General features: G+C 46.8%; 1 protein-coding gene across 3 annotated transcripts in view; it reads left to right on the forward strand.

Annotated features, from left to right (window-relative positions):
- MYO5B (myosin VB) overlaps positions 1–26,928 on the forward strand; it is a 340,033-nt gene that overhangs the window by 185,626 nt on the left and 127,479 nt on the right. For all 3 annotated transcript variants that reach the window (XM_058692140.1, XM_058692142.1, XM_058692141.1), the window contains exons 5-9: positions 8,252–8,408; positions 15,514–15,657; positions 16,961–17,042; positions 22,059–22,166; positions 25,705–25,814. In XM_058692140.1, coding sequence (XP_058548123.1) covers positions 8,252–8,408; positions 15,514–15,657; positions 16,961–17,042; positions 22,059–22,166; positions 25,705–25,814 — 601 coding nt within the window. The remainder of the gene's footprint in view (positions 1–8,251; positions 8,409–15,513; positions 15,658–16,960; positions 17,043–22,058; positions 22,167–25,704; positions 25,815–26,928) is intronic.

Here is a 26,928-nt window from a genome sequence, read left to right on the forward strand (position 1 = left end):
GCAGACTTCTGGAGTCCTGTGCAGCCTCCACACGTACTTGCCCAGTGGGGGTGGTGGTGCAGGTGTTTGGCTCCCCGGATCAGTGTGGGTGGGGAGCTGTAGCCAAGTGTGGACAACTTTGGGGTGGCAGGGGCACTAGGGCAGATGAGATCCCCTTAGAAGTAGCCTGGAGAAATGAGAGATGCTGAAATGTACCTTCACAGATGCCCTACATCGAAAAGATGAAAGAATAAAGCAACATCTATGAAAAGCTAAAGGGCCTTGTGTCTTGCTGGTCTCTTGGCAGAGAGGCTGTGTGGTACCAAGAAAGAGATGGGCTTTAGCCTGGGGTGTTCACATGCACCTGGCCTCAGGAGCCAGCTGGACTAACACAATTTACTGGGATGTGTTCATTCACTGATAAAGTTTTCAGACAAGAGTTGGAAAGGTGATACTTACTTGGCACTGTAAGGTACAACCACATGTGTGTCATAGTTCGTCCCACCCAATGACAATGTTTAAGACAAGGTTATAAAGTATAAAATAGCACACAACATTTGCTTCGGTGCTCCTCGTCCCCTAACCCCCCAAGTTTGCGTTCCAAAATGTTTATGACCTTAGTAGGTAATTGTGGTTAATATAGAATGTATCACACAGCTCGACTCTAACCTGGATCCGCAATCAGAGTGCGGGAGGTCTTCGGGGTCATCTTCCAGCCCCTTATGTTAAGAGCAAAGAAAGGGGCACATTCCCATCCGTGCTGAGGAGCCCCTAACCAGTTTGTCACCCCTGCACCTGCTTATCTGCCCGTGAGAGTCGGGCTTGGTTAAGCTCCCCACGGTTCTGTGAAGCTATCACATGTGAGAGGAGACAGCCTCTCTCGGGAGCACCAAGTAAGTGGAAGGCGTGGGTTCATTTTCCTGCTACCTGTATCATGCTATACCTCGGAGGTTTATAAATAGAAGTGAGCACTCTGAGAGCCGCTGTGAAACTGGAGTGGGAAAGTGATACTTGGATGTTAAATGCGCTAAGTACTTCTACACCGTCGGAAGGTTCAATTTCATCTTACTGAAGAGACACTTAGAACTCTTACCGCTAAATACAGACTGAGCAGTTTCTAATGAATATTTTTGACGGCCTTCCCGAATGACTTGAGTTGGGGACTGTGCCTGAGCACACATTCCCTTATCTGGTGGAGGGGGGAGGGTGTGGCAGTGCAAGAAGTCGGTGCCTGATGGCAGAGGGACTTAGGGGATGCCCATCTGCCTCACTCCCTCTGGGAACCCCTCATACAGGGTACTCCTGGGTGCTCCCTCCAGGTGCCCAGGGTGTTTGTCCGCCTTCCCACGTGGAGGTTTGGCTCTCTTGTTGGAAGGGGTCATACCTTGCCGGCCTTACTCTCCTCTCCCCACAGAACCATTCTGCTTCAGCCCTCCACACGACTTTACCTAACTTCTTCACTCCAGGGTTTTGATACCCTTTTGTTTCAGTATAGCTATGTGTTCGTAGCCCTAAACGTTGTATTGTTTCTTTGCACTTGAGTTTCTAGAGACAGTATACCACATTACTATTGTCACTTTTTAGTCAGCATTGCTTTGAAGATTACTTTTAATTTTCTTGGCCTGTTTCCCAATTATGAACTCTGTACATGGTACTGACACAAATCTCTTTACTGAACAAAATTCTTAACGCTTTGGATCCCCTTTTGCTAGCATAGTTTTGTTTTTTTTTTTTTTTTTTTTTTTTATATAACTATAGTAGATCTGTGTTGTGATGAGGGTGTTGAAAATAGAGACTCCATAGACAGGCAAGAAACAGTAGATTGATTATCCCATTAGTGAACAGACTATATTCTACTGACACCCAAATTTCTGGATGATTTGTTGCTAGAGGAGGAAGCGATGGAGGGGCTTAATGATGTGTTCAGAGACAGGGTGTCCTTCCTGCCGTGCCTTAGCTGGGCTTCCCCTCCCTCCTCTTGGGCGATGGCTCTGTGTCGGGGGCTTTATGCTGTGAAGGCAGGGTGGTCAGGGAAGAGCTTCTGAAGAAGTCCTGTCAGGCTTTAAGCTGAAGAAGTCAAAAGCCAAACTGTACTGAGGACACCTGATTCACATCTAATCTCTTGCATTAAGCCTAGATTTGTTCCGGGGCAAGGAGGTGTGGCTCACTGAGGGATGCCGTCTTCTACAAGAAGGAGCGCAATGAGAGTGACATCCCAAACGGCCCGTTGTGAACTGGTGCAGACAGAAACCTACATGGGAGTTTGGGCTTGGTGTCTCGCTAGCTGAGAACTCTGGGTGTATTTCTTGGCTTTCCTAAACTTTACCCTTCTCTTCTTTAAAATGGGAAGACTGGCACCCAAAAGTCTTAAGAGTCCTAAGCAGGGGGTACGTGGCTAACAGTTTTATGTACCATCCTAGCATGGTGTAGATAGGTGGGAATTAATTGCACCGAAAAACAGTAATACAAGAGCTGCCAAAGGCAGAGGGGGCGTGAGTACAAGGCATCAAGAGTTGGGAGATCAAATAGAATCCTTTTGAGCTAGCAATGCTTCGGGCAGCTGTAAAGTAGGAAAGGGGTGAAGAAGCCCTGTGTGGTGGCTTCAACTTAGCAAACAATGGAAGGAGTGACCAAAATAAAGCTGGGCCTGGAGCGCAACAGAGCTAGGCTAGCAGAGGCTACCCTTTGAGGGTCGAAAGCCGGGGAGAGAGGTGACCCAGTATTCGCATACAGAGGGTCCCAGGAGGAGGGGGTGTGCCGAGAGAGGTGGGAGTAGATGTCAGAAAGCTGTCCTCATCGGGGCACCTGGGGAGTTCAGTAGGTTGAACGTCCAACTTCAGCTCAGGTCATGATCTCACGGCTTGTGAGTTCGAACCCTGCTTTGGACTCGGTGCTGACAGCTCAGAGCCTGGAGCCAGCTTTGGATTCTGTGTCTCCCTCTCTCTGCACCTACCCCACTTGTGTACTCACTCATGTGCTCTCTCAAAAATGTTAAAAAAAAAAAAAAAAAAAAAACAAACAAAGAATGGTGCTCTTACGCATGTCAGATGTGGTGATGACTGGGACTGAGGTACAGAAAAGGGGACACAGAAATGCAATAGGACATACCAATGTGGGGCTTGAGGGAAAGGGAGGGATTCACGGTGATTCCTAGGTTTGTCGCTGTCGTTGGTGAGTGGAGGCTGGTGCCACTTCTGTGGGCAGGGTATGGTGGGAGGGGGGAAGAGGGATAGGGGGAGAGACTTTGGTGCCGGGAGGCCTGAGGATTCAAGGTTAAAGTGAGTGCTTGCCCTCCACGGGTTCTTAGTTCAGTGACTAGTGTGTGGGCAGACTGTGGCTGCTAGAACACAGGGCCAAGTATGAGGACAGGGGTGCTACACAAGCCCCCAGGTGGGGCACATGGTGTTGCCTTCACATCCAGGGTGGTAGTTCTGGAGCTGTTCTGGGGTTTCTCTCAGAGTCGGCTGGAATGGTGTCTCCCTGAGCATTCTGTGTACGTGTTGTTGATTGGGACGCCACAGGTGACAAATTACTCTCCACGGGAAACCCAAACAAGACCGTATTTCAGCAGGATTTCTTCAAAATAAAGTTCCCACGGTGTCTGGCTGATGAGCAGAGCTTCCCTTCAGTGGAGCAGCCTCGGGCATTGAAGTGGTACCTGCTTCCACTGTCCTTCCCAGGAGGGCTGCATCCAAAATGGGGAGGAGGGGGGATTGACATTACTCAGGGAGCCCAAGGCCTTAGACTTGTTTGGTAAATGTTTTCAGGAGGTGGTCCAGCAATAGTCCTGTCTCTCGGGGATCAAAGATGGGGAGCAGCTGTGTGTGTTGGTGTCCCGTGTTTTCCCCGGTTGCTGGAGGATGCGTAGGTCCTTAGGGTCCTGTGCTCTTGCCTGAGGCACAGGCCTTTGAGGGACTTTTCCCGCTGGGGGTAATGCATACTTTCCTCACAGACAGCCTGGACCTGAATAACACTTGGGTACGAAAACCCTTGGTCATTGGCTTCTTTTTCTAAAGGGGGTTCTGCTGGGCTTAGGAGAAAATGATTTATTAAAAAGCAAATTGACCCGAGTTGCCAGCTAAGTCCTATTCACAACTGGGATGAATGGATGGATTATGTTTTTGAAGGATATTGGGTAGAATTCCATGCTTACAAATACCTAATGCAGAACCAGCCCGAAATAACCAGGATTTGAAATGGAGTGCTTTTCCCCACCTATACTTCCTATTAGGACTTTGGTAGTAAAATCCTCCAATGTCGGAGACCGAGGAGATCAGTCGGGGAGTCCCAAGTCACAGCCTGTTCTCTAGAGGTGAAGAGACAGAGGCCCAGAGAAAAAGAAGTGACCCAAAGTCACACAGCAGGTAAAACGACCAGGAGTGACATCAATACAAGGTGGAGTGCGACAGTGTCTTAAAAGTGGTACAGAGGCAATGATGTAGGCTTTAGAAGATGGGGAAATAATGCCCTGCTGGGATGCCTGAGTCAGGATGTGGGGGGGGGGGTGGGATTTGCTTGGAGCAGAGCTTGAGAGAAGGTACATGGCAAAGGGGCGAGGTCAAGTAGAGGGAAAACCATGCAGGGCGGTGGTGGGGAAGTGTGCAGTTTCAGAGCCAGTAGTCCAGTTTGGCTGAACTCCAACACCATCATTGCAAAGAAAGTGTCGAGATCGTCTCCTATAACCTTGCAGCAAATTGGGGGGATGGGTGTACACTCTGCAATGTGGTGAAGGGTTACAAAGCTCCCGCTGATGGCCAGAACCGGGCCTCGGGCCAGATCCTTAGACTGAGAGCCCGGCGATCGTCTGTAGCATTGGTTTTCCACACTCATTCAGGGTTTTGGTGCTGGGGGCAGACATTGTTGAGGGTTTCAGACGCTCAGCTGAAGGGTTTGGACTTGATTCAGTAAGCAATGAGAGCGGTTTGCTTTTTTGAGTGGGAAAAACCTGGTGAGAGCTGTACTTTAGACAATCGAGCAGGAGTTGGGGATGGATCAGGCACCTGGCTACCCACCTCGAGGTGGCCCAAGGATCAACTAAGTGAACAATCTTGTCCAAAGTCAGCTGGCTAATGAGTGCAACTGAGGTTCAAGTTTGGTTTTAGGGCCTGTATTCTGGTTTCCAGGTGTTTGAGTTGGAAGAAAAGTTAAATACACAGAACAAGAGAGTGCTGTTGCACATCATTCCTCAGGCCAGCCAGTTCGTGGGCAGTTACCAGATAATGTATGTGGACCCATGTGCACCCAGCCTGGTCATGGATTAGGGTTGGGAGTGGGCAGTATATGCACAAGTGTGGTGGAGCTATGTAAAAATCACCTGTTAAGAATACTTGAAAATTGTTTATTTTTGAGAGAGACCGAGCGCAAGCAGGGAGGGGCAGAGAGAGGAGGACAGAGAATCCCAAGCAGGCTCCAGGCTCTGAGCTGTCAGTACAGAGCCCAATGCGGGGCTTGAACTTGCAAACCGTGAGATCATAACCTGAGCCAAAGTCGGATGCTTAACCGACTGAGCCACCCAGGTGCCCCTCAATTAAAAATACTTTAGAATGGGGGTGCCTGGGTGGCCCAGTTGGTTAAGGTCCAACTCTTGGTTTGGGGTCAGGTCATGATCTCCCTTCATCAGGCTCTGTGCTGACAGTGTGGAGCCTGCTTGGGATTCTCTCCCTCACTCTCTGCCTGCCCTGCCCCCTGCCCTCACATTCTCTCTTGCTCTCAGACAAACTTAAAACATTTTAGAATGGTCTAACAAGAGGTGAATTTGGGGCTCCTGGGTGGCTCAGTCAGTTAAGTGTCTGACTTCGACTCTGGTCATGATCTTGCAGTTTAAGAGTTAGAGCCCTGTATCAAGCTCTGCACCGACAGTGTGGAGCCTTCTTGGGATATGCACACCTGCTCTTGTGCGCTCGCATGCGCTCGCGCTCTCTCTTCTCTCTCTCTCTCTCTTCTCTCTCTCTCTCTCTCTCTCTCTCTCTCTCTCTCTCTCTCTCACACACACACACACACACACACACACACACACAAGCTTTAAGAAAAAGTGAACTTACCTGACTTTAGCCTACATGTCAACATCAGATCTAATATCCATCAAATTAGGCAGCAGTTAGCACTAATGCCATTGTCCACACGTTGTCATGCCCCAGAGTGTGTTCTGTGTCTCCAGTTTGCTGTGTGTGCTGCTGCCTCAGGGAGCCTGGCAGCCCTCACCCCTGCCCCCACTGCTCTGGCTCCTTCTCTCCTGGCATCCATATGTAGCTCCCAGAGAACCTTCCTGAGTTCTTTGGGTAGTCGTTACTTTTCCTTCGCATGTGATCCTCTGCTCAGGACTAAGGCTCAGATGCATCCTGTGCTTATCGATTTATTTTAGGTCGAACGTAGAGGCTTTTGCAAAACTCCAAGCCTGTGGGTGTGGCTCCTGCAATTCAGTTCTCCTTCTGGCAGTTATAGGTTGTCTTAAAGATGGCATCAAGCTCAGGTCTGTTTCAGAGTGTTCACGGTCGAGGTCTGGAGGTCCAGCTGCTAATACTCTTAGTTGTCTGGGAGGGCTGTGCTTCTGAGCTGTTTTCTAGGGAGTTTATTGTGAAGTATTGAGAAGAGAGGTGACACCTGTTGTTATCCGCAGGGTCCGGTGGAAGTCCTATGAAATTCAGTGAACATGGGAAACAAGCATCTGCTACAGGCTTCTTTATACGGCATCTTTCAATGTAAAGATTTCTCAGAAACAAGGGGAGAAAAAAAAAGACACTCTAATGACAACAGGGATATCCTAGAACTAGAAGAGATCTCAGAAAGCCACTTGTTTTTCCTCCACATATTTGGTGGGATTTACATGTTTTCAAGTAATTGCTTGTATAGCCAATTTGGAGTATCCATTTTTTCCCCCATCTTAATGGTGTCTCTGGCCAATTGTATTCACTCAGATCCATCCCCATTTGATGATGTTGTGTGAGCTGAGACCACATTGCTCTTTGCTGCACTTGAATGGTGGCTATGGGTTAGGGTTTCTTCAGCCCGGCTACCACACCTGAGCCTACTTGGGGCTCCCACACCTAGCCCAGATCTCTCCTATCTTTCTAGTCGTCCTCTGGTTGACATCGGTGTCCTCACACTGCTTCCCCACTTCTTGGCTGTTGATCCAGATCAGAAGCAGGGCCAGTATTTGTTCCCCTTGTTGATAAGCTGCAGTCTACTTGGGTTGATAATGAGCAGCCCGTGGTGCTTCTCTGTTCCTTCTGCCCGTAGCCTGCTCTGCCCAGGAAGCCACAGGAGCTGGTAGTAGTAGTGGGCCAGTGCCAGGAGGTCTGTGTTTTAAACTCACTTCCACGTTCCTAGGTTTTCTCCTCTGGAAGTGGGGCGATGGTTAATCTCTAGGAGTATATATTTTGTGCCATGTGCTCTAGAGGGACTGGAGATGGAGAGCAACGTGTCCTCCTGGCAGTGGATTTGTGAGCTGGATGTAGATGGCTGAGTATAGCCCTTACAAGCAATTCGTTTGCCAAACCTGTTTCCCAAACATTTGTTCTCTCTCTTTCTCTCTGCTTGAATGTCCATGTTCCTTAGAGGTCTGAGAGGCTGCTCTCGCCATTACTTGTCACTCATTCCGCTATCTGTTTTAAAGGGATAAATATAGATGCATTTATATCTGAGGGAGAGTATCTTCTTTCCCCTTTCCATTTGGTCTTACTGAAATCCCTCTGACTGCAATTGATAGCTGTTTCATCTCATTTCTGATAAACTTGGAGCAAGATCAGTCTGGTGGTTAATAGCATGGCTTTTATGATACATACGTATGAATAAGAAATTCAAAACCATATCTTCCGGCTCAAACACAAAAGACCCTTGCTTTTGAAAAATTACATTTGCAGTGGCACAAGATGGGCATGTTACAGAATCAAAAGGTGAGACTGTATACCTGAAAAGGCATATATGTAAATTCTCAGGGTGTGTGCACGAGTGTGTGTATGTACATAGAGAAATGTTTTAGGGTGTGCTGCATCCAGAGAGGAAGTGAAAGCATCACCGGCTGGCTGTGCCTCCCTTCTTGAGGACCCTTAGGAAGGGTATGTGCTATTTGTAAGCCCTTTGCTGAACTCTTCCTTCTCCTGTTTGTGGATCTTGTGGAAGCCTCCGAGGGAGGACAGACTGTTTTGGCAATGTTCTTCATTGTTATCCTTAAAAGAAGGCAAGATTCTCTTGGGCTCGGGCCCTTGTCAACAGAGCCCCTGGAAGGCAACAGTTTTTCCACAGCAAGTAAGTGACCAGAGCTCTTTCCTTCCAGAGATGAGAAGAACCAGTCCATCATAGTCAGCGGGGAGTCTGGAGCCGGCAAGACTGTGTCAGCCAAGTACGCCATGCGCTATTTTGCCACGGTTGGTGGCTCAGCCAGTGACACCAACATTGAAGAGAAGGTCCTGGCATCCAGTCCCATCATGGAGGTAAAGCCTTTCCAAATGTACTTGGCTTTTCTGGCTGGAGTTGCTTCCTCTGGCAGCAAGACTGCTGGGTGTCCAGCCTTATGTGGTTGCCCACAAGAATCCTTAGAAGTGGTGCATGTGCCCACATTCGTGCTTCCCTGGAGAGTCCATTGTCTACAACTGAGGAAAAAATTCCAAAGGTGCCCCTAAGACCACGGAATTGGGAGTACTCTAACCTGGTAGTGCCTTTCAAGTCCCTAGTATAGAGTGGAGTGTCCTTTTCCTGTCCTCCTTGTCCCTTGACTCCGCTGGATGCTCTAGTGAATGTCCCTCCATTCTACCTTCCCCTCTGCTGCTGGTCCCCTCCCCTCCTGCCATCATGTGTTAGCAAATCTGCATTTCACCTGAACCATCCAATGCTTGAAGGCCTGCTGGATCAGGAGGGCAATTTGCTTGGGCGGGGGGTGGGAGGACTATGTAGAAGATTCCTTTTTTCTCCTAAAAACATTTGGACATTTTATTTGGGGGTTGAGGGGAAGGGTGGGACCAAAAGCTATGCGGTGACACAGAATCTATTGATCCTCAGAAAGCAGTTACCAATGATGGCATGAACTGGCCAGCTTGGGTTCTGTCTGGATCTTGACTCCTCACCCCCAGCCTCAGAGCAGTCAGTACAAGTACAAGGCCAGAGAGATTTGCTAAAACTTAGATCCTGCTGTAACTCATCATGTTTTAGGGTCACAGCTCCATTTCTCTTTCTTTCCTCCATAAAAACTTAATTCTGATAAAGTAGATCTAAATGGGCACACAGTCTCTGGCCAGCTTTGGTTTCCTGCCTCTGAAATGGAGGCTCTTGATTATCGTCTAGGTTACAGTCTGGTAGGAATTGGCCCCCTGCCAGTTTGGGGCCGCTCCTTTGTTTTAGGAAAAATTCATTTGAGACTGAAAGCTGCCAAAATAGCATCAGATTTCTCTGCAGTGCCTTGAGCCCCATCGATTAAGAGCCAAGTCACCAAGATGATTGGTGTCTCAGATTCTTTTGGAGCTGGAGGAAACAAGAACCTGCCTGGACCTTCCCAGATCCCCTCTCCGCACCACCCCCTTCCTTTACCAAGTGCTGTAGTAAATTCTGAGTCTCAGTTCATAGGAATTCATGGCTTTTACAGGCATAGTCTCCTGACTACACAGTTGGATTATCTTGTAGAACTTGCATTCTCTGTCTACTGACAGGACACAATATATTCATTAACAATTCAACAAAAGCCAGTTTCCATACTGTTCTTATATGGATTGGGAAATGGTCAATACAGTTGGAGGCATTTTTATTAAACAGATGTAAACAGGAAAACTTTTATTCTGTTACAATAGTTCTTAAACGTGACTGCATCAGAATCACCTGGAGGGTTTGTTAAATGAGATTGCTGGACTCACCCACAGTGTTTCTGATTCAGAAGGTCTGGGGTGGGGGTCCCAAAACTTGCCTTTCTATTAAGTTCTTAGGTGGTGATGATTCTGATGGTCTGAGTACCACAGTTTGAGAACCATTGGCCTATGAAAAAGGTAAGGGCTCACTGGAAAATATGGACGAGTAAAAGGAAATAAGTCCCTGCCTAACCCTACAGCTTGCTGAGGATTGTTCAACATTTGGGTCTGTTTCCTTTCAGTTGTTTCACTGAGTATTGCAGTCATAAACCTTATCCCCCATATCATTGAGCTTTTTTATGAACTGCCTTATTGGCTGCAAACATACTAATATTGTTGGACATTCAACTTGTTGATAGCCTGTTTGCTCATAGCATTTATTCTAAGCCCAAGATGGTGGCCTGGCCATGGCTTCCATTCAGAATGTGGTGGACCTTGGCTTCTGCCTACCCTGGACCATCCATCTGTGCACCTATGAATTGAGGCAGCTAAGATTGTAATCTACAGTTAACATCATGTTTCATCTCAAATGGGAGTGAAACCAGGCTTTCAGCCTTTCCTTTGCCCCCCCGAGTTTCAAACCTCAGTGCATTTTTAAGGTAGTAAGTTTTCAAAGCTACAGAATGCTGCCTCTTTTGGAAGCAGTATATAGTTCTTCTAGGCAAAACAGAGAAGGGAAGTTCTCTCTGGTGACTGAACAAAGTAATTTTAGTCGAGATGATGATTTAATGAAGGTAGATCACCACATTAAACATGTTCAAGACAAGATTTTTTAAACTTGTTTTATGGTAGTTAAACATACATAAAATATACCATTTCAATTATTTTACATGAACAATTGAATTAAGGACATGCACAGTGTTATGCAACCGTCACCATCATCCATTTCCGGGACTTTTTCATCATCCCAATTTGTACTTGTTAAAGAACAACTCCCTGTTCTGCTTTCCAGCCCCCAGACCCTAGTAACCTCTATTCTACTTTCTGTGTCTATGAATTTGCCTGTTTTAGGTACCTCTTATAAGTGGAATCACACAACATTTGTTCTTTAGTGTCTGACCTATTTCACCTAATGTTTTCCAAGTGTATCCATGTTGTAGGATGTAGGAGCATGTCTTTGCTTTTTATGGTTGGATGACATTTTGCTGTGTGGGTATGCTGTATTTTGTTAATTCATTCCTCTGTTGATGAATCATTAGGTTTTCACCTTTTGGCCAGTGTGAATAATGCCACTGGGCAGTAGCATGCAGGTATCGGAGTTCCTATTTGGGAATTTTTTTTTAAATTATAGTAATCTAAAAAGATCTAACATTTCAATATCTATTATGTCCTGAATGGGCTGGTGCATTGCTGGGGATTCACGGTGCTTTGGCATGGGAGAAATGTGAGAACAACACACACTCCCCAAAACACACAATGTGGTTCACTTGCTAAAGTCTAAAGGGGAATGTACACACAAAGCAGCCTCTTCATGCACGATGTCACGTAACTAAATGCTACAGTGGTTTGGATGCACAATGTTAAATTTCTGCCTTGTGCAAATTGGTACTTTGGAAACCATCTGGGTAATTCCTTAGGGCTCAGTCTGTCAAACTACAGAATGTGGTCATCTTAGAGACTGTCCCTTGACCTTTAAGTGTTACATTTGAGAGAAATCTTGGATATAAATGTGGAAAGGAAGAATCCCAGCCAGGAAAGAACTCTGGGTGGGTTAGGAAGTGTTGTTGAGCAGAGAAAGCAGCTTCTACGGTGCTAAAACCGAACTTTTCATGACTTTGGAGTCTAGCTGGGTCCTTGTGTCAGGAAGCCCAGTCAGCTTTGTGGCTCCTCCGAGGGTTATAGGCAACACAAGTTTGTCCTAATCAGGAGACAGCTGATGACTGACGACTCTGCCCCGTCCCAGCTCAGGACGGCACCTCCTGGCTGAGCAATCAGTTATGCTCCTCGATCATCTCATTATTTCTGCACCCTGGCAACTGCAGCCGCCTCCTGGGGAGACAGAGTTGAGGACAATCTGAGACGGTGGAATCCCCAGCCAGCTGCGCTAAGTGGCAGTTGTTTGAATTAAAGGCGACTCGAGGGTGGATTGGGATGATTTACTTACTCTCCGTGCCAGAGCTCTCTGGCCCCACTCTGTGTAAGAGCTTGCCAGCCTCCCGGCAGCGATTTGCTCACAAGTCTGCACTGATTAAAAGGATATTGGTAATCAAGAGACTGTTAGAGCAGGGACAGAACCAAGTCCAGACCAGATGCATCATGTAGCTTCTTGGGATGACCAGAGTCTGCATGCACACAAGTCCAGGGGCCAGAGGCTCCCCCATCCTGGGAGGAAGGGGGGCGAGGGGTACAATGAGCACACACAATATAAACTAAGACCACTTACTATGTAATTTGGGGGATTTGACTTTTTTTAAGCTCAAGAAACAAGGCCTACAACTATTAACCTATTGCCTACAACTATTAACCTATTCATATGAGAGTCTGCACCCAAAATAACTTCGCTCTTGTCTTGTGTCAACACACTCTGGCCATCCCACACTCTCAGGTGCCCTGTCCCTTTGCCCACACCATATCCATCACTAGAACCCCCTCCCTCCCTGCTATCAGATTCTACTCACCCTTGAAGACCCTCAATTTACACTCCTTAAAGCCATTCCAGTTGTGCTGGGCATGGCTAATAGCTCCCTTCCTTGTGCTTCCACACTATGGGTATGTCTCTCGTATAATTCTAATCCTACTGAAGTTATTCTGGGCCATTTGGCCTCACTACATATTTGCATATGCATAAACAATGAAGAAGGTGGTCCTCTTATGTCCTATGTGAATGGTAGTGTATTCTGTCATTTTTGCAACTTTTTCCACTCAACATCTTTTAAATTTATCCATGAATCATACTCTAGCTTACTTTTACTAGCTTTATAGTGTCCCGTTGTGTGAACACACTACACTTTATTCCCCTACTCGTGTGCATTTAGGATGGATTTCTTTTTTTATTGTTAAATACAACCTGCCTAGAACATTCTTGTGCTTACCCATGTGTACACTTGGGTATTTTTCCAGGTGATACTTAAAGATAGAGTTGCCTGTTAGGTGTGTGTATATTCAATTTTACTAGATAGGTCCAGTTACTTTTCAGGATGGTTGTTCCTGTTTCCATGTGAGCCGGCAACGTAGGAGAGTTCCTTTGGCCTCACACCCTCCTCATTCTGTAGTGTCAAAGTTCTTTGCTGTGGCCCCTCTGGGCTGCTGTTTTAGTCTACAGTTCTTTGACCGCTGAGGTTGTCTTTTCTTAGGTTTAATGGTCATGTGAGTTGTGTGTGTGTGTGTGAGAATTTCCTGCTGTAGCATTGCTCATTTTCCAGATTTTAACCACTTGCATCATTTTTGCTTTTTTTGTTGTTTTTGGTCTGTTTTTCTGTTATCTATGATAACTGGACTTGTTTTCCTTATGCATCAAGACGTTTCCCGAGTCAGGGGATAACCAGAAAAATCTAGCCACAAAAATCAAGTGAGACCTTTATGCACAAGTTGGGAGTCCTTCCTACCTAGGTTGAGTTTATGGGTTGGCGGTAATAACATTTTTGTGGGTGATGTTACATACTTTTGAAAGTACTTACGGGTCTATCATTTCTCAAAACAGCCCTCGTGAGGTGAGAAGGATAGATCTTTTGATGGTGATCGTTAGGCCCTGGGCAAGCACTCCCTAGGCCGTTACAGGGGGTGGTCTCAGTAGGGCAGAGGCTCTTGTTGCTGCTTTACAAATCATGGAATTTGAATATTTTGACATTTTGAAATAGAAACGTATTTGTGGAGACAAGGTTATTTTTTGGAATTTTCCACAAACTGGACTTTGCTAATTGTATCCTCATGATGTTGGTAATATGTTCCCTTTCTCCCCTATGTTTCCTGTAAAAGGGCAGTAAAATTCAGAGACTTGATTAAATTGAGGCTGGATTGACGCACATTTGGGACAGAACACTCGGTGTACTTGGATGGTGAATTGGATATGTAGGGTGTAGGCACTCTTGGACTGAATAGCTTCCTTAGTGCAAGCTAGGCTCTTTGGTTTCTGTGAGTGAATGGTTGCATGCCTGAAGGTCTCACTTGCCTCCTCTCAAAAAGAGGAATGGAACGTTTCCATGAGCATTTATTAATATGATCTTTTAAAAATTTTTTAGGGGCGCCTGGGTGGCTCAGTCGGTTAAGCGTCCGACTTCAGCTCAGGTCACGATCTTGCGGTCTGTGAGTTCGAGCCCCGTGTCAGGCTCTGGGCTGATGGCACAGAGCCTGGAGCCTGCTTCCCATTCTGTGTCTCCCTCTCTCTCTGCCCCTCCCCTGTTCATGCTCTGACTCTCTCTGTCTCAAAAATAAATAAAACCTTAAAAAAAAAATTTTTTTTTAAAAAATTTTTAATGTTTATTTTTGAGAGATGCCACAAGAGTGGGGAGGGTGGGGTAGAGAGAGAGGGAGACACAGAATCCAAAGCAGGCTTTAGGCTCTGAGCTGTCAGCAGAGCCCTACACTGGGCTCGAACCCATGAACTGTGAGGTCATGACCTGAGCCAGAGTCAGATGCTCAACTGACTGAGCCACCCAGGTGCCCCTCTTATTGTAATCTTTTACACAGTGATTTGCTTTCAGCTGTGTTGTTTGCCTTGTTAATAACAGATGCCAGCTAAGCCTTGTGTAGTTTTAGGATGTCCAGAGATCCCGGTAGTTTGGTAACTTGGATTTGGCTGAGAAGGGGTAGAGGGTGGAATGGGATTTTACATTTTTTTAACCTCTGTGTGCCACAAATTTTCTTGACAAGTGAAAACGTATAGTGGATATTTTTCAACCACCTAAGAATGTAAACATGTGAGAGGGACTAAAATATTAATATATTCATTACCAATTTATTAGCAATGTGATGTTTTATAGAAAGTGAATAATCATGCCAGGTTATTTAGCCACTCACCTTTTAAATTATCCTCTGGGGGCATCTGGGTGGCTCATTTGGTTAAGCATCCAATTCTTGGTTTTGGCTCAGGTCATGATCTCAGTTTGTGGGTTCGAGCCCTGCATTGGGCTCCATGCTGACAGTGTGGAGCCTGCTTGGGATCTCTCTCTCTCTCACACAATAAATAAACATTAAATGTAAATAAATAAATGTCTGCTGTTTTGAATGGTGCCCCTACAGCTGCATAAGAAATGGTACCAAGAGGGTGATGTCTTCCTGATTTGATCTAGTGATGAGGTGCAGAGACATTGGTTGATCTTTGGTCTCTTTCTTGGAAATATAGTTTATCAGCTTGGAATGACATTTGACTGCTTTGTCATGGAGGTCTCATCAGAGCACACTAAGGTTTGTGTGTCTCAAAAAAATTCAGAGCTCTTGGATACTGGCTTTGGTTTAATAGCTCAAGTAGTGCTCAGAATGGTGCTCTCGGTGATCCTCTAGACCTTTCCTTCATGTAGCCATCATATGCACATTCCAGGTAGGATAACTTGATAGAGTTCACCAATCCAGTCCTTACTGGCCATTCTTAGGAGTAAAGGAGGCAGGAAATGAACTTTCGTTTTTAGCTCAGCTCATTGTCATCCCAATGGTAGGGGAAGCCCTGTAAGGAAGGGGGGTGGGGGGAGGGAGATGCTGCCACAGACCTACAACCTTGAGGTCAAGAAAGCTTTCCTGGTTTTGCATTCCTTCTGTTTGTTCTGTGCAGGCCATTGGAAATGCTAAAACCACTCGCAATGACAACAGCAGCCGTTTTGGGAAGTACATTCAGATTGGCTTTGATAAAAGGTACCACATCATTGGGGCCAACATGAGGACCTACCTGTTGGAGAAGTCCAGAGTGGTCTTTCAGGTGAGTGGTGGGACGTGGGCTTCTTTGTACTTTCTCCCATGAATGACATTTACTTGCCCCCTCATCTGCCTCCTGTGCCCAGAGAGCACCTCCTCTTTTGGAAGTGGAATTGGATACGCTTGTTCTTGTGGTTTTCTTTCCTTTCATCAAAAAGGGCTTGTTCGAATGCTATGGTCGTCTACCCAGTATTGTTTTGAAGTGGGTATTGTTTTCAGTTTCAGTCAACAAACCTAATGAGTGCCTGTTACATGCTAGATACCAGAGATAGGTGAAGAATAAGATGATCCTGTTCTTTGTGGGCTCTAATCTTAGGATTAGAGGATTGTTGTACGGGGTCTCTGGGCTTCAGCGCTCCCCAGGAACCTTACTTTGTAGGTCATATTTTCAAAAATGCAAAAAACACTACTTGGACATGCACCTAGCCCAAAAACTGTCCTCCTCCAGCCCCCTTTCAATGGTCCCATACTTGAACTGGGATGGTGCGTGTCCTGGTCTGAGCCAGCCACACCCTCTTCCCACCCCGACCCTCGGCAGAGGGGACATCCAAAACAGCCTCAGCTGTTTCTCAGAGATGCCTGTCTACATGCTGATGCTTAACAAACATCTAATGATTTCTTTTAACAATTTTTTCCCTTTGTTCAGGCTTTCTCTCCACCTCCCAAATTTTGGTTCAATAGCCCCATATCCTTATCTCACCGCAGCAAAGTAAACAGCCTACTGTGCTGGGTACAGGTCTGATCTGGCTGTGACTCTGTCCAGACTCTGAACACTCCTTGAACCTCCTTATTCCTTTGTTCAGGCCTCCTGAAGCTCCCCCCACTGCCACCACTCTGCCAACTTAACACAGGTGTAACCTGAGTGCTCTAAGTCCTGTCTTGGACTTGATGTGACTGCCCCAGCCTGTCATGATGGGCAAGGGCATAGCTCTTAGTCCCAAGCCTCCCAGGGGAGAATGGGAGCCTACTGCAGGCAAGTTACGATCTGTGCAACATGAGCCAGGCAACACGGATATCTGAGCAAGTGTGTGTTGTCTGACCATTCCACTATTGGCGAAAGAACAGTGATGTTCTATGTGGGAGAAAAAATACACGAGAGGTAAAAATCTTGAGGCTTGAAGAAGGCCCCATAATAGTGAAAGAGAAGTCCGGGGGTGGGAAGTGAAGGTGGCAGAGGGTGTGGAGGAAAAGCTGAGCAGAAGTCCTGACCTCTGTCATGTGACCGCCGGACCCTGGGATTAGAACAAGTGAGGGGACGATCTTGGGGGTCACTGCCCTAAACCTGTTTAACTTTTTCCCTCCTTCAGGCAGATGACGAGCGGAATTACCACATCTTTTACCAGCTCTGTGCTGCTGCCAGTCTCCCGGAATTTAAGGAGCTTGCACTGAGTACGTAATGTGCGTGCGTCTGTCCTCGGCACCAGGTGCTACATCTGGAAGCGCGGACTGGAGGAAGGGTGCTCTGCTCAAAGCCCTCCGTTGTGGGTTCTTGTCCCAGCTCTGCCTCTACGCGGGCACGTCTCCCCAGACCTCTTTGAGCGTCAGTACTCGATCCATAAAATTGGGCTAATTGCACCCAGGTTCCCTGCCACGGAAAACATTTGAGAGGATCAGAGGCAGGGGGCAGAGCAGTATTTTGCAGAACGCAAAATACTTTCCATGCATTGTTTTGAAAAACGTTCCCACTTTAAACTTTGCGAAAAGTGTGTCCCCACCGTGAGGATCTAGAGATTTAGCTAGCTAAGGCACATCGTGTAATTGAGCTAGTGAGTTTTAGGTCCCTTTCAAGGATGGAGATGAAGAAAAGGAGGGAGGGAGAGGCCGGAGCAGGATGAAGACGGACGGCTGGATGGCACAGGATATGATGGCGTTAGGCTGCGGCGACTCTGGTTTCTTCTGAGCAGGTGGGGCGCTGTGGCACCCACGCACGGGAGCGGCGCAGGGCGACATGGAGTGACTAAAAGCGCCTCTCCACTGAGTCACCTGGCTGTTGCCATGAGATAAAAAGACAACCTTTCAGTTGTCTGCTAACACTGTGTGCTGCAGGCTGTCGGCAAGTTTAGTTTGCCTGGAGGCTGTTGACATGGAGCTAGGGCAAAGCAAGAGGAGTGAGCAGGCTTTAGTTCGAGATGCCACCAACGGAGGGCCTAGGCTTGGGGCCTGGAGCCTGGGGCTTTGTAAGGAATATTGATGGACTCCGGGCTGGAGTCCTCAAAGCCATCTCCTGACAGATGCGTGTGATGTAGGCAAGCCTGGGGGCCGTGCAGCATCCTGTGTGTGCCAGGTGTCCTGTCTCTGGTCTCTTGGGTGTCTTTTAGGTGAGGGCAGGTTCAGTAGTAGCAGATGGCGTGACGACGAGCTGGGTGTCTAGACAGAGGCCGGTTGGTCTTTGTGCAACTGTGAGAGAAATAGACTGCTGGGGCTTTGCTGTTCGTGACCCAAATCCTAGCTGTCTTGAGGGCCCAACACCAGATCCCCCTCTGACAGCTCCAGCCTGTGCTCTGAGTAGCTAAAACACACCAAGTGGTTCAAACCTCAGTCTGCGCTCTTAACTCTCTGCTTCACTTATGAGGTCCTGCAGCATTTGGTACCTGGGCACGCAGTTTAGCATTGGGCCCTTCGCTTGTTCATCAAACCCTACGAAGGTGGTGGTAGGTACTGCGGGTGTAGTGCTGAGCATAAGCGTCGTGGGCCCTGCCCTTGCTTAGCTTACAGTCAGTTACAGTGCAGAGAGAGAAGGGTATGCTGAGTGAAGCGTAGCAGAGATGGGTCAGAAGGTTCCCCAGGGAAGTAAATGTTTACAAATCTGAATCTCCCCCACTGAAGCTATCAACTCCTTGAGGACAAGGAGGGACCGGTACAAGCCTTGTTTGATGAGCACCTCCCTGAGCTGGCACCTTGGGCTCTGATGTTGGCTTATGGCCGCAAGTGACCAGGAATGTAGGCCACGCTAAGGGCTTTGTCCCCCCACCTCTTTCCTTCCCAAAGTGGGGACATGAGCCCAGCTAAACTTCTCAGAGCCAGCCTGCAGGGGATCAAAACTTTTTTAAAGGTCATTTTTTTAGAAAAATAAACAAGTTCTGGCGAGATCCTTTGTATTTGGACCATTGTATCCCAAATGTAACTTTAGGATTTTTTTCCCTATTTCCTTAATTTTTTTTTGCACTTATGCAAGTGCACTGAATTAAAAAACAAAAAATAGCTTTTCCATATTCTTTCTCTTGGCCTCTTCCTTGGGCCTCTGACTGGAGCAGTTGAAAACTACCCAATTCGATCCATTTCTTGCACTGTTTTACCTATGTGTGCCCTCCAAGAACATCTGGAAGGAAGCTGAAAGGTGTTGAGCTCTTGTACTCAGGGGTGTGGCTGTGTTCGGCCTCGTGGGTGCATTGGCTGTGAGCTCTGAAGCTTGACATTTAGTTCCACTGATAACCCTGGCTGAGTGGCTGGAAACCTGAAGTAAATGAGGGACTGGCCAGTGGTTCCTAGTGGATATTTAGACGCCTCGCCTCCTTCTCCCTTTTCTTCACCTAAAACATGTTACTCAAGTATACAGACGTCTCTGCAAGACCCTTGGCCCAGCAAGAGTTTTGTGCATTTGTCTGAGTACAGGGGAGATTTGCAGCCAGTCGTCTGTATTTCCCTCTGCCCTACCCTATTGTTGGTGGCCTGTTGCATTAAAATGACCTCAGGATGAGATTTAAAGAAAAGTACTCCAATAAGTGTCTGCAGTGTGAACAAATGATGGTAAAAAGAGGTATAGTGGGCTTATATTTCCTTAAATATAGCCCTTAGGTAATGAGGAATAAATTCTTTTCCACTTCTATCGATAGTTTTATAAAAAGCCTCTCTTGCACAGTTAGAACATAGCCTCCCAGGTGAAGTGCTAGCCCTCGGTTGTGGCCCCAGATGGTCTGCTGTTCTAATCACTGGGCTCACACTTCCTCAGTGGTCTATACACTGACCCAGCATCTGCCTGTTGAGCCAGTTACTAGGGGGCTTTGTGGTATATTTCTCCTTGGAAATGCTGAGTAAAGAGAGAGCCAAACTGGAAGATAAGAGACGTGCTCAGATGAGATGGTCAGTGATGACTTCATAGGCTGGAAAGGAGAACCAGGATCCAGGGTGGCTACGCAGATGGCAGAGAACCTTCTGTTGGGATGTCTCTTACAAGGGTCTGGAGTGTGATGGGGACACAGGCGATTACAAACCTAAAAGCTGATAATCTTGATTGGATTCAAATCATTTAGTAAAGTGAGCTGTGACTGACCCAGGGGACCCCTGCAGTGATGAGCCTGAGCCAGAGGACGTTCCCCTGGTGGGCCTGAGTTTGGGAACTGGCAGCAGGGAAGGTGGGGGGTCTGACGCAGAACATCAGGTCGTAGGCCCTGGTTGTTGACCATGAAGGGTCTTGGTAGATGCTGAAAACGCCTCCTTTCCTCCAGCAGAGAGGTCTGGTGCCTTCCTTTGGAGTCTCAGGTGCCTGTTTTTCTGGTGTGTCAGCTGATAACTTTTGACAACGAGTTAGGTTGTGTTTATGACAAAACCATGTCATAACCCTCTCCACAATAGGGTGACCAAGTAGTGGGCTCTCCCAGACCTGGCCAAAGTCTGGGTGAATCTGAGTGATCCCTTCAAGCCTTATGTCCCTCAGTTTGCCTGTCTGAAAAATAGGAATAAATCTGTGCAATCATCTTCATGTGGGCCCTGCCAAAATCATCAAAGGAGGTACTTTGAAAGGTGAGTGAAAAGGAAAAATGAACAGATGCTTTTCATAAGCCTTGGAAACTGTTGTGTCCTGTGCTAGAGCTTGTGGGGTGATTAGATATAAGAGAGGTGTGTTTGGCACCTTCCAAAGAGACCTTCCTTCCTAACAGTTCACCTTTGCTGTGGCTGTCAGTGAGCCCGGGGCTCAAGTCCTTCCTCTCCCAGCTCAAGTGCCTCTAGTCCTCAAAGTGTGTTTGGGCTACTCCCCCCGGGAAGCCTTCTGTCATAAGCTATGACTGATACTCGGCGCCCCATCCCTGTGGGCAGTGCGGGTCCTGGCTCGGGGTGTGTGGGCAGGGCTTGGGTCTGGCTTCTGCCACTTTCTCGCTGGGCCTGGCAATGTGCACTTACTCAACGAGTGTGGCTTGGAGCAGAGGGTGCAAGGTGGGGAATGGAAGAGACCAGAAAGGAGAGGTGGGCGGGGCCCCTGTGGGCCTGGACCGAGAGTAGAGCTGAGGAATGACAGGAAGCCGGTGGATCTGAGACCAGAGATGTGGAGGCAGCCCTGAGTCCGGAGGGGGAAGGAGGAGGAACCTGCAGCTGCTTCACAAAAGACCCTTGAGGTCCTTTCAGGGTGCTTGACCCCTGTCTTGGGGGCATAGGGGTAGGGAGAGGGTCTCTAAAGGGCTCTAGATAGGGTTGCAGTGTGATCAGAGTTACCAGCAATTTGAAAGTGGACTCGAAAGGACAGGAGAAGGAAGGAGACTGGGTTAGTCTTTGGCAACAGTCCCCAGACAGCAGGTGCTGAAGGTCAGACCCCGGCGATGACAGGGGGAGCAAGGAAAGAGACTCAAGAAATTCTTACGGGATCAAACAGGCAGATCAAGGTGTTGAAGGAGGACCGGGAATCACAATGAAATGGCCTCTATGCATGTTTAACTGATGCGTGCTCAAACGGTATGAACTCAGATCAAGGCGAAGTAATTGGGTCTTTACAGGAGAAGAGGAACACCAGCCAGTGTCCAGCTTTGGCATCTTGTCAAACATTGTACATTTAGAAATTCTAAACACTGGTCAGGGTGGTATTCCACAAAGGTACTGTATTTTGTGGAAAATGTGATTTTCTGAAGTAATTCTGACGAGGTGCCCTTGTTACTCTAAATGCCGACTTCCCAGCCTATTGTGCGGCTACTACCCAGGGCTTGTTGCATTTTTGCCCCCCTTCTGGGGTTGGCTCTGACTCCTAAGGCAGAACTGAGACCCCTCCTTGCCACTTGTCCCCCAGGCTGTTATCAGAGACCTGACTGAGGAGGAATTGAACTGGAGGTGAGAGCAAAACACAAAACAAGGGTCTCAGCTCGCTTCTGTTCACCTGTCTGAAGAACTCGGGTGCCCAACTTGGTAGAACAACTGAGAAAAAACCCGGTGAATCCTGTAAATTGAACTACCTGTGACTATTTCATTCACTGTTTTTCACATGCTGGTTTTATACAAACACAACAGTGCGTTCGGTCAGCATGGTGTAACGTTCTGTGTTTCCTTATCCAGTTTTCTCTCCATTTGCCATTGTCAATAAAGGTGATACCTTGAAGGGTTCCACATGCGGCTGGGAGTAAAACTTCACCTGGGATGAGTAGAAATCCTCTTGGGTCGTGATCATGGGTAAACCGGGATGCCTTTCCTCCTCTCCTCCCACAGCATGCGCGGAGGACTTCTTCTATACCTCACAGGGAAGAGACACGTGTATCGAGGGTGTCAATGATGCCGAGGACTTTGAGAAGACGCGGCAAGCCTTCACACTCCTCGGTGAGCAGCTTCTGAGTGGGAACGGGCCCAGAGGATTGATTTCGTGGAGAGTAGAAAAGCCTGACAGTGTCCCACTTGGCCAACCTTCATAAGCTGATGGGGAAGCCCTGTTGCCCTCAGTGAATGTCATCCCACTCTTACTCCATCCCAACCCTCGGTTCCAAAGTTTAAGAACAGCTTTGTTGATAGGTCTTAAAAATAAGGGATTGTGAGTTGCTCTTTCAGGCACTGCAAGATAGCCCTTTTCACTTCCTCAGGCCATCAAAGCCAGTGGAGGAAAATGAAAAAGAGCTACATCCTCCTGTGCTGTGGTCTGGGTTTAGAGGCCATGTGTTCTGGCAGAAAGAGCATGTCTTTCGGACCAAATCACCCATGTACCTCAGTCATGGGATCTGAGTTGGAAACAGACTAAAGGTCTGGTGGCACCCTCATAATGTCACTTCTGTTGTCACTGTTTCTGTATAGAGTGTAACAGTAGAATTCTTCAAGATTTCTGTGTCTTTATGGGCATAAAGGGCCATAGAGTGAGAGAAAACTCCTCTCCCTTGCCCTTTCTTAACTGGGAAGTTGAATAAAGTCTTGGGACCTGAAGCCAGAAGAAAACAAAGTTTGGCAAAGCAGCCTGTAATTCATGAAGTTGCTCAGGATGGGCCTTGTGTTTTTCCCCAGCCCCTTCTGACAGAGGTAGACATTTGGCTTGTGAGTCATGTGACTACCCAGAGCAGCGTTTCTTAGGTTCTTTGGTGGGAATCTGGCAAGTCTTACCCAATGTCTAAATAAAACCTGGCCAACCAGGACTTGCCCTAAGGTCGATATGGGTAGAACCAGGACTTCATGTGCTGAAATCTCAGTGCTATTCACTTCTCTGGATAACCAGTGGGTAGACACAGTTTGTCTTTGGTACCCGAGAAATAATTGGGACATAAAAGCCACACTGTTATTCCAACAGTTGATGATTATTAAAAGATTATTAAAAGTATAAGAGGATTTTAGGGGTACAGAAATAGCAGGTGCAAAAGAATCGCTGCTCCCTTTAGGGCAAGGAAGAACAGCTAGTACAGGAACTGTTGTTGCCTGGCTGAGATGTCAGTCCGTGGTTACCACAAGATGGGGTGAAGGAACTTGCCGGAGGGTGTGGCCATTGCTGGTCGGTCTGCACAGGGAGCCTGCAGGTGCCCCAGGGTGCGGTGGAGCCAGAAGGTCTCAGAAGCAGCTGCTAATGGGGAGACCGTGGCTTGCAGGCATCGCAGCGGCTCATCTGGGGAGGTTGCCGTGCTGCCGGGATGAATGATAACTGTAACGGACCAGAACCAAGAACAGGCCTGTCTCCTTGCTGCTTGTGCATCACTGAGTCACTACAGTGCTCTTTGACCAAGCTGGACATTCCACCATGGGCAAAGGGGAAATGTTGACAGGGTCTAGTATCACAAAGTGGGACAGATTTGAAACCGGTAATAAATTGATAAGTGGCACCCCTGACCCTCTCCCACACCCCATCACCATTGTAGTCTTCAGCTGGGAAGCTGGTTTGGAGGGGACTTGATGCTAAGCAGGGTAACATTCTGCCCAGTTTGTCAGGAGGAGGCCCCTGGCGGCTCCCCTGTGTTGCTACTGTGAGCAGTGGGCACACACTGATCGGGGGAGAAGTTGGTTCCCTCCAGGGCCTCTAAGAAACCTGGGTACTTGTGTTCACAAAGCAAAAGGCATTTGCAAATCTATTGTAATAAGCCCTTCTTCTTTGCTCTTCAATAAACTTGTCTACTTTTTTACTCTGGGCTTGGCAAACTTTGTTAAAAACAGGATTATAAATATTACTTGGGGCCCTTTGAGTCACGTGGTTTTTGGAGCAGCTATTCAACTTTGCTGCTGTAGTGTGAAAGTGGCCAGAGACACAACGTAAATGAATGGGTGTGACTGTTCTAATAAAAACTTTATTTACAAAAACACACTGTGGGCTATAGGTCAGAGGTTGCCAACCCGTTTTACTCCTTCAGTTTTATTGTTTGGTTTTTGTTTACTAGTGCAGGAATCCTAACTATTGTTAGGATTTAATAGTCATTTGATATCTATGACTTACATTCCTACCATGACAGGGTGGTGAAGGCTTTGGAAATTGACAAAGCATCAGTTCTTAAGGATAAGTGAAGGAGAGAGGAAAGCGATCTGTCCTTAATGGGAAGGCCCAAATGCCCACTTCCTGACTAGTACTTCCAAGAGGACTTACTTGAGATCAGGACACTCTGAGCTCTGATCCAAAGCCTAGTACAAGCCTCCTGTCTTGTCTGGGGTAACAATCTCCGGCCTTTAACCTATCTTATTTTCTTCAGTCTTAATCAGTTACAGTAAATTCTTTGGCCTTGAGCTCTTTGTTTCTTAATTAGATTAAATGAAACTAGATATTTGAATGGCTCCTGCATTTCTGTAGACCTTTGGGAATACTGGCAGTCTGTGTAACAGCCATCAGTTCACTTCCATTATTCATGCTCCTGAGCCACCCGTGTGCCAAGGCAAGAACAGGGATTCATTATATTGCTATTTGTGTATTTTAAAACTTCATATTAAAAAATAAACCCCTCCCCCTATGAAGCTTAAACAGCAATGGTCATCTCTCATTAATAAAGTCTAGCATCCATTTGTCCAGTTCATGCTTGGGTTGTCCACTTTGTGGATGGTTTTTAATCCTAGTGGGTGGCATCTTTACCATCCACTTATATTGGTGTCACTTTTTTTTTTTTTGGCCTGAGTAAAGTATTGCCTTAAAAATTGCAGCTGGAGAGAGATATGGGAGACCACTGTATTTCTTAAACTGTGGGGTAGGTTAACTAGTGTTCTCTTACTCTGTAGCCTGTTGTTTTATAGGTCTGATTTTGTATTCAAAAATAAATGATAACGCCTTAAATCTAAAGATAAATTTTAAGAGGTCATGCATGTCTTTGATAACTTAGGTACTCAAATGCGGCATCAGGTGTTTGCTGCCCCAGCAGCTGCAGGTCCGGTGTGTCTGTAACTGAAGGAGCATGGAGCACGGCCCCAGCTGAGAGCCAGCTGGCTGTCCAGCTCCAACAACAGCACTCCCAGAAGTTTCTCCTCTTCCTCCCCCGTTGGCACTTGGGATGTGGGACACAGATGTTTGCTGGATATTGCGTTTGGAGAGAAGTGACTACAGATAAATGGCCATTGTTATTAAACTCATGAAAACATCCATAAAGTATTCAGTGGAGATGAAGACGAAAATGAGTCTGTGTGATTGCTGTCTCTCCTTTGCTCTTAGAGAAGTTAAAATGGTAGCATAACCCATCTGGTTTGAACAAGACAATCAGAGTGAGGATATTTCCCTTTTAGCCCAGGGAGCCCCTTTGCCCTGTGAGCTGTTACTATGAGCGGTAATTACTTGGTGAGGAGCCTGGATCATTTTAGGAGTCGTTGGCCCAGGAAGGAAAATCAAGGAAAAAAAATTTTTAAGTCCTTAAAAAAAGGGTAAAATGTCCTTTCTATCCTACCATGGATGTTAAGTGTCATTCATTCTTCTTTTTTTCAGGAGTGAGAGAGTCCCATCAGATAAGCATTTTTAAGATAATTGCTTCTATCCTGCACCTTGGAAATGTGGAGATTCAGGCTGAGCGTGATGGTGATTCCTGTAGTATATCAGTAAGTTGCACACCAACACCCAAGATAAAACATACACAATTTACTCTGCTCTTACAGTTTTATACAACTGAAATGTGTTTTTACACTCAGAGGTTATTTATTCTTAACAATAATGGCTTCTGTTCTTACTGATAATTTTTTAAAAAAACACATCCTTTTCAAATCAGTTGCCATCAAATTTCTGTCACCGAGGGGAGGGAATTTAGGGGCTATTAAATACTTTTTTTTTTAATGGATTGCTTTTCCAAGTACACTGAGGTCCATGGAATTCTACAGAGTGTTACCAATCCATGAGTACTTTCTGAACTTGTGACTAAGGTCCATGCAGCAAAGGGATGGACATCATGTTGGACATCAGGAAGGAGATGAAGGACTGTCTCCAAGGAGCTTACAATCTAATTGGGCGGACAAAAGATAACCACACTTAGCAAGATTTTGACAGTGTGATGCAGAATATTGAGACATCTATGCGAAAGTATTATAAACTGTGAATTACTCCAAAAATGCTCATAGTGACAGTTATTTTCCTGGTGCCCAATGTAGCACCAGATATGTGCTACATAAAAAAAAAAAATGGGTGGGTGTTGGAGTGGATACCAGTGCGGTCCTAGAGACAGCAGCTGGGGTGTGCGCTCTGGTATTTGGGTCAGTCTAGTCTCTCCTCTTAATAAGTGAATCTGCAACTGTTGATTATAGACCTTTCCTCAGCCCCTTAGCGGCTAAGTCTTGGGGAGATACAAAGTATAATTCTTGTTCCCAAGTGTCCATGCCACTCACACCTGATGCTTTTTCAATTGAACAAATACTTATTTCCTGCCGTTTGCTTGGAGTTAGGGCTTATCAGAAGTTGAAATTGCCCCTGTCTTTAGAGAGAGGAAGACCTGAACTGTAGTTGGCATCTGGCATCCCCTCCCCACTGCCCCATACGTTTTCCCTGAAAGAGAAATGGTCTTGGGGGTGGGAGGTCTCCTGGGCCCATCAAGGCTGCCACCATCCTTAGCATGGAATCTAAGCTCTCTAGCTTAGATTCCATGCTCTCTAGCGAGAGCTTTGAGGCTCATGCACCTGGGCTCAGTTTGAAAGGAGGGAACGTTGGAGCTTGAGCAGTGTCAGG

Source organism: Neofelis nebulosa, chromosome 11, assembly GCF_028018385.1.
Source record: "Neofelis nebulosa isolate mNeoNeb1 chromosome 11, mNeoNeb1.pri, whole genome shotgun sequence".
Classification (NCBI taxonomy): domain Eukaryota; kingdom Metazoa; phylum Chordata; class Mammalia; order Carnivora; family Felidae; genus Neofelis; species Neofelis nebulosa.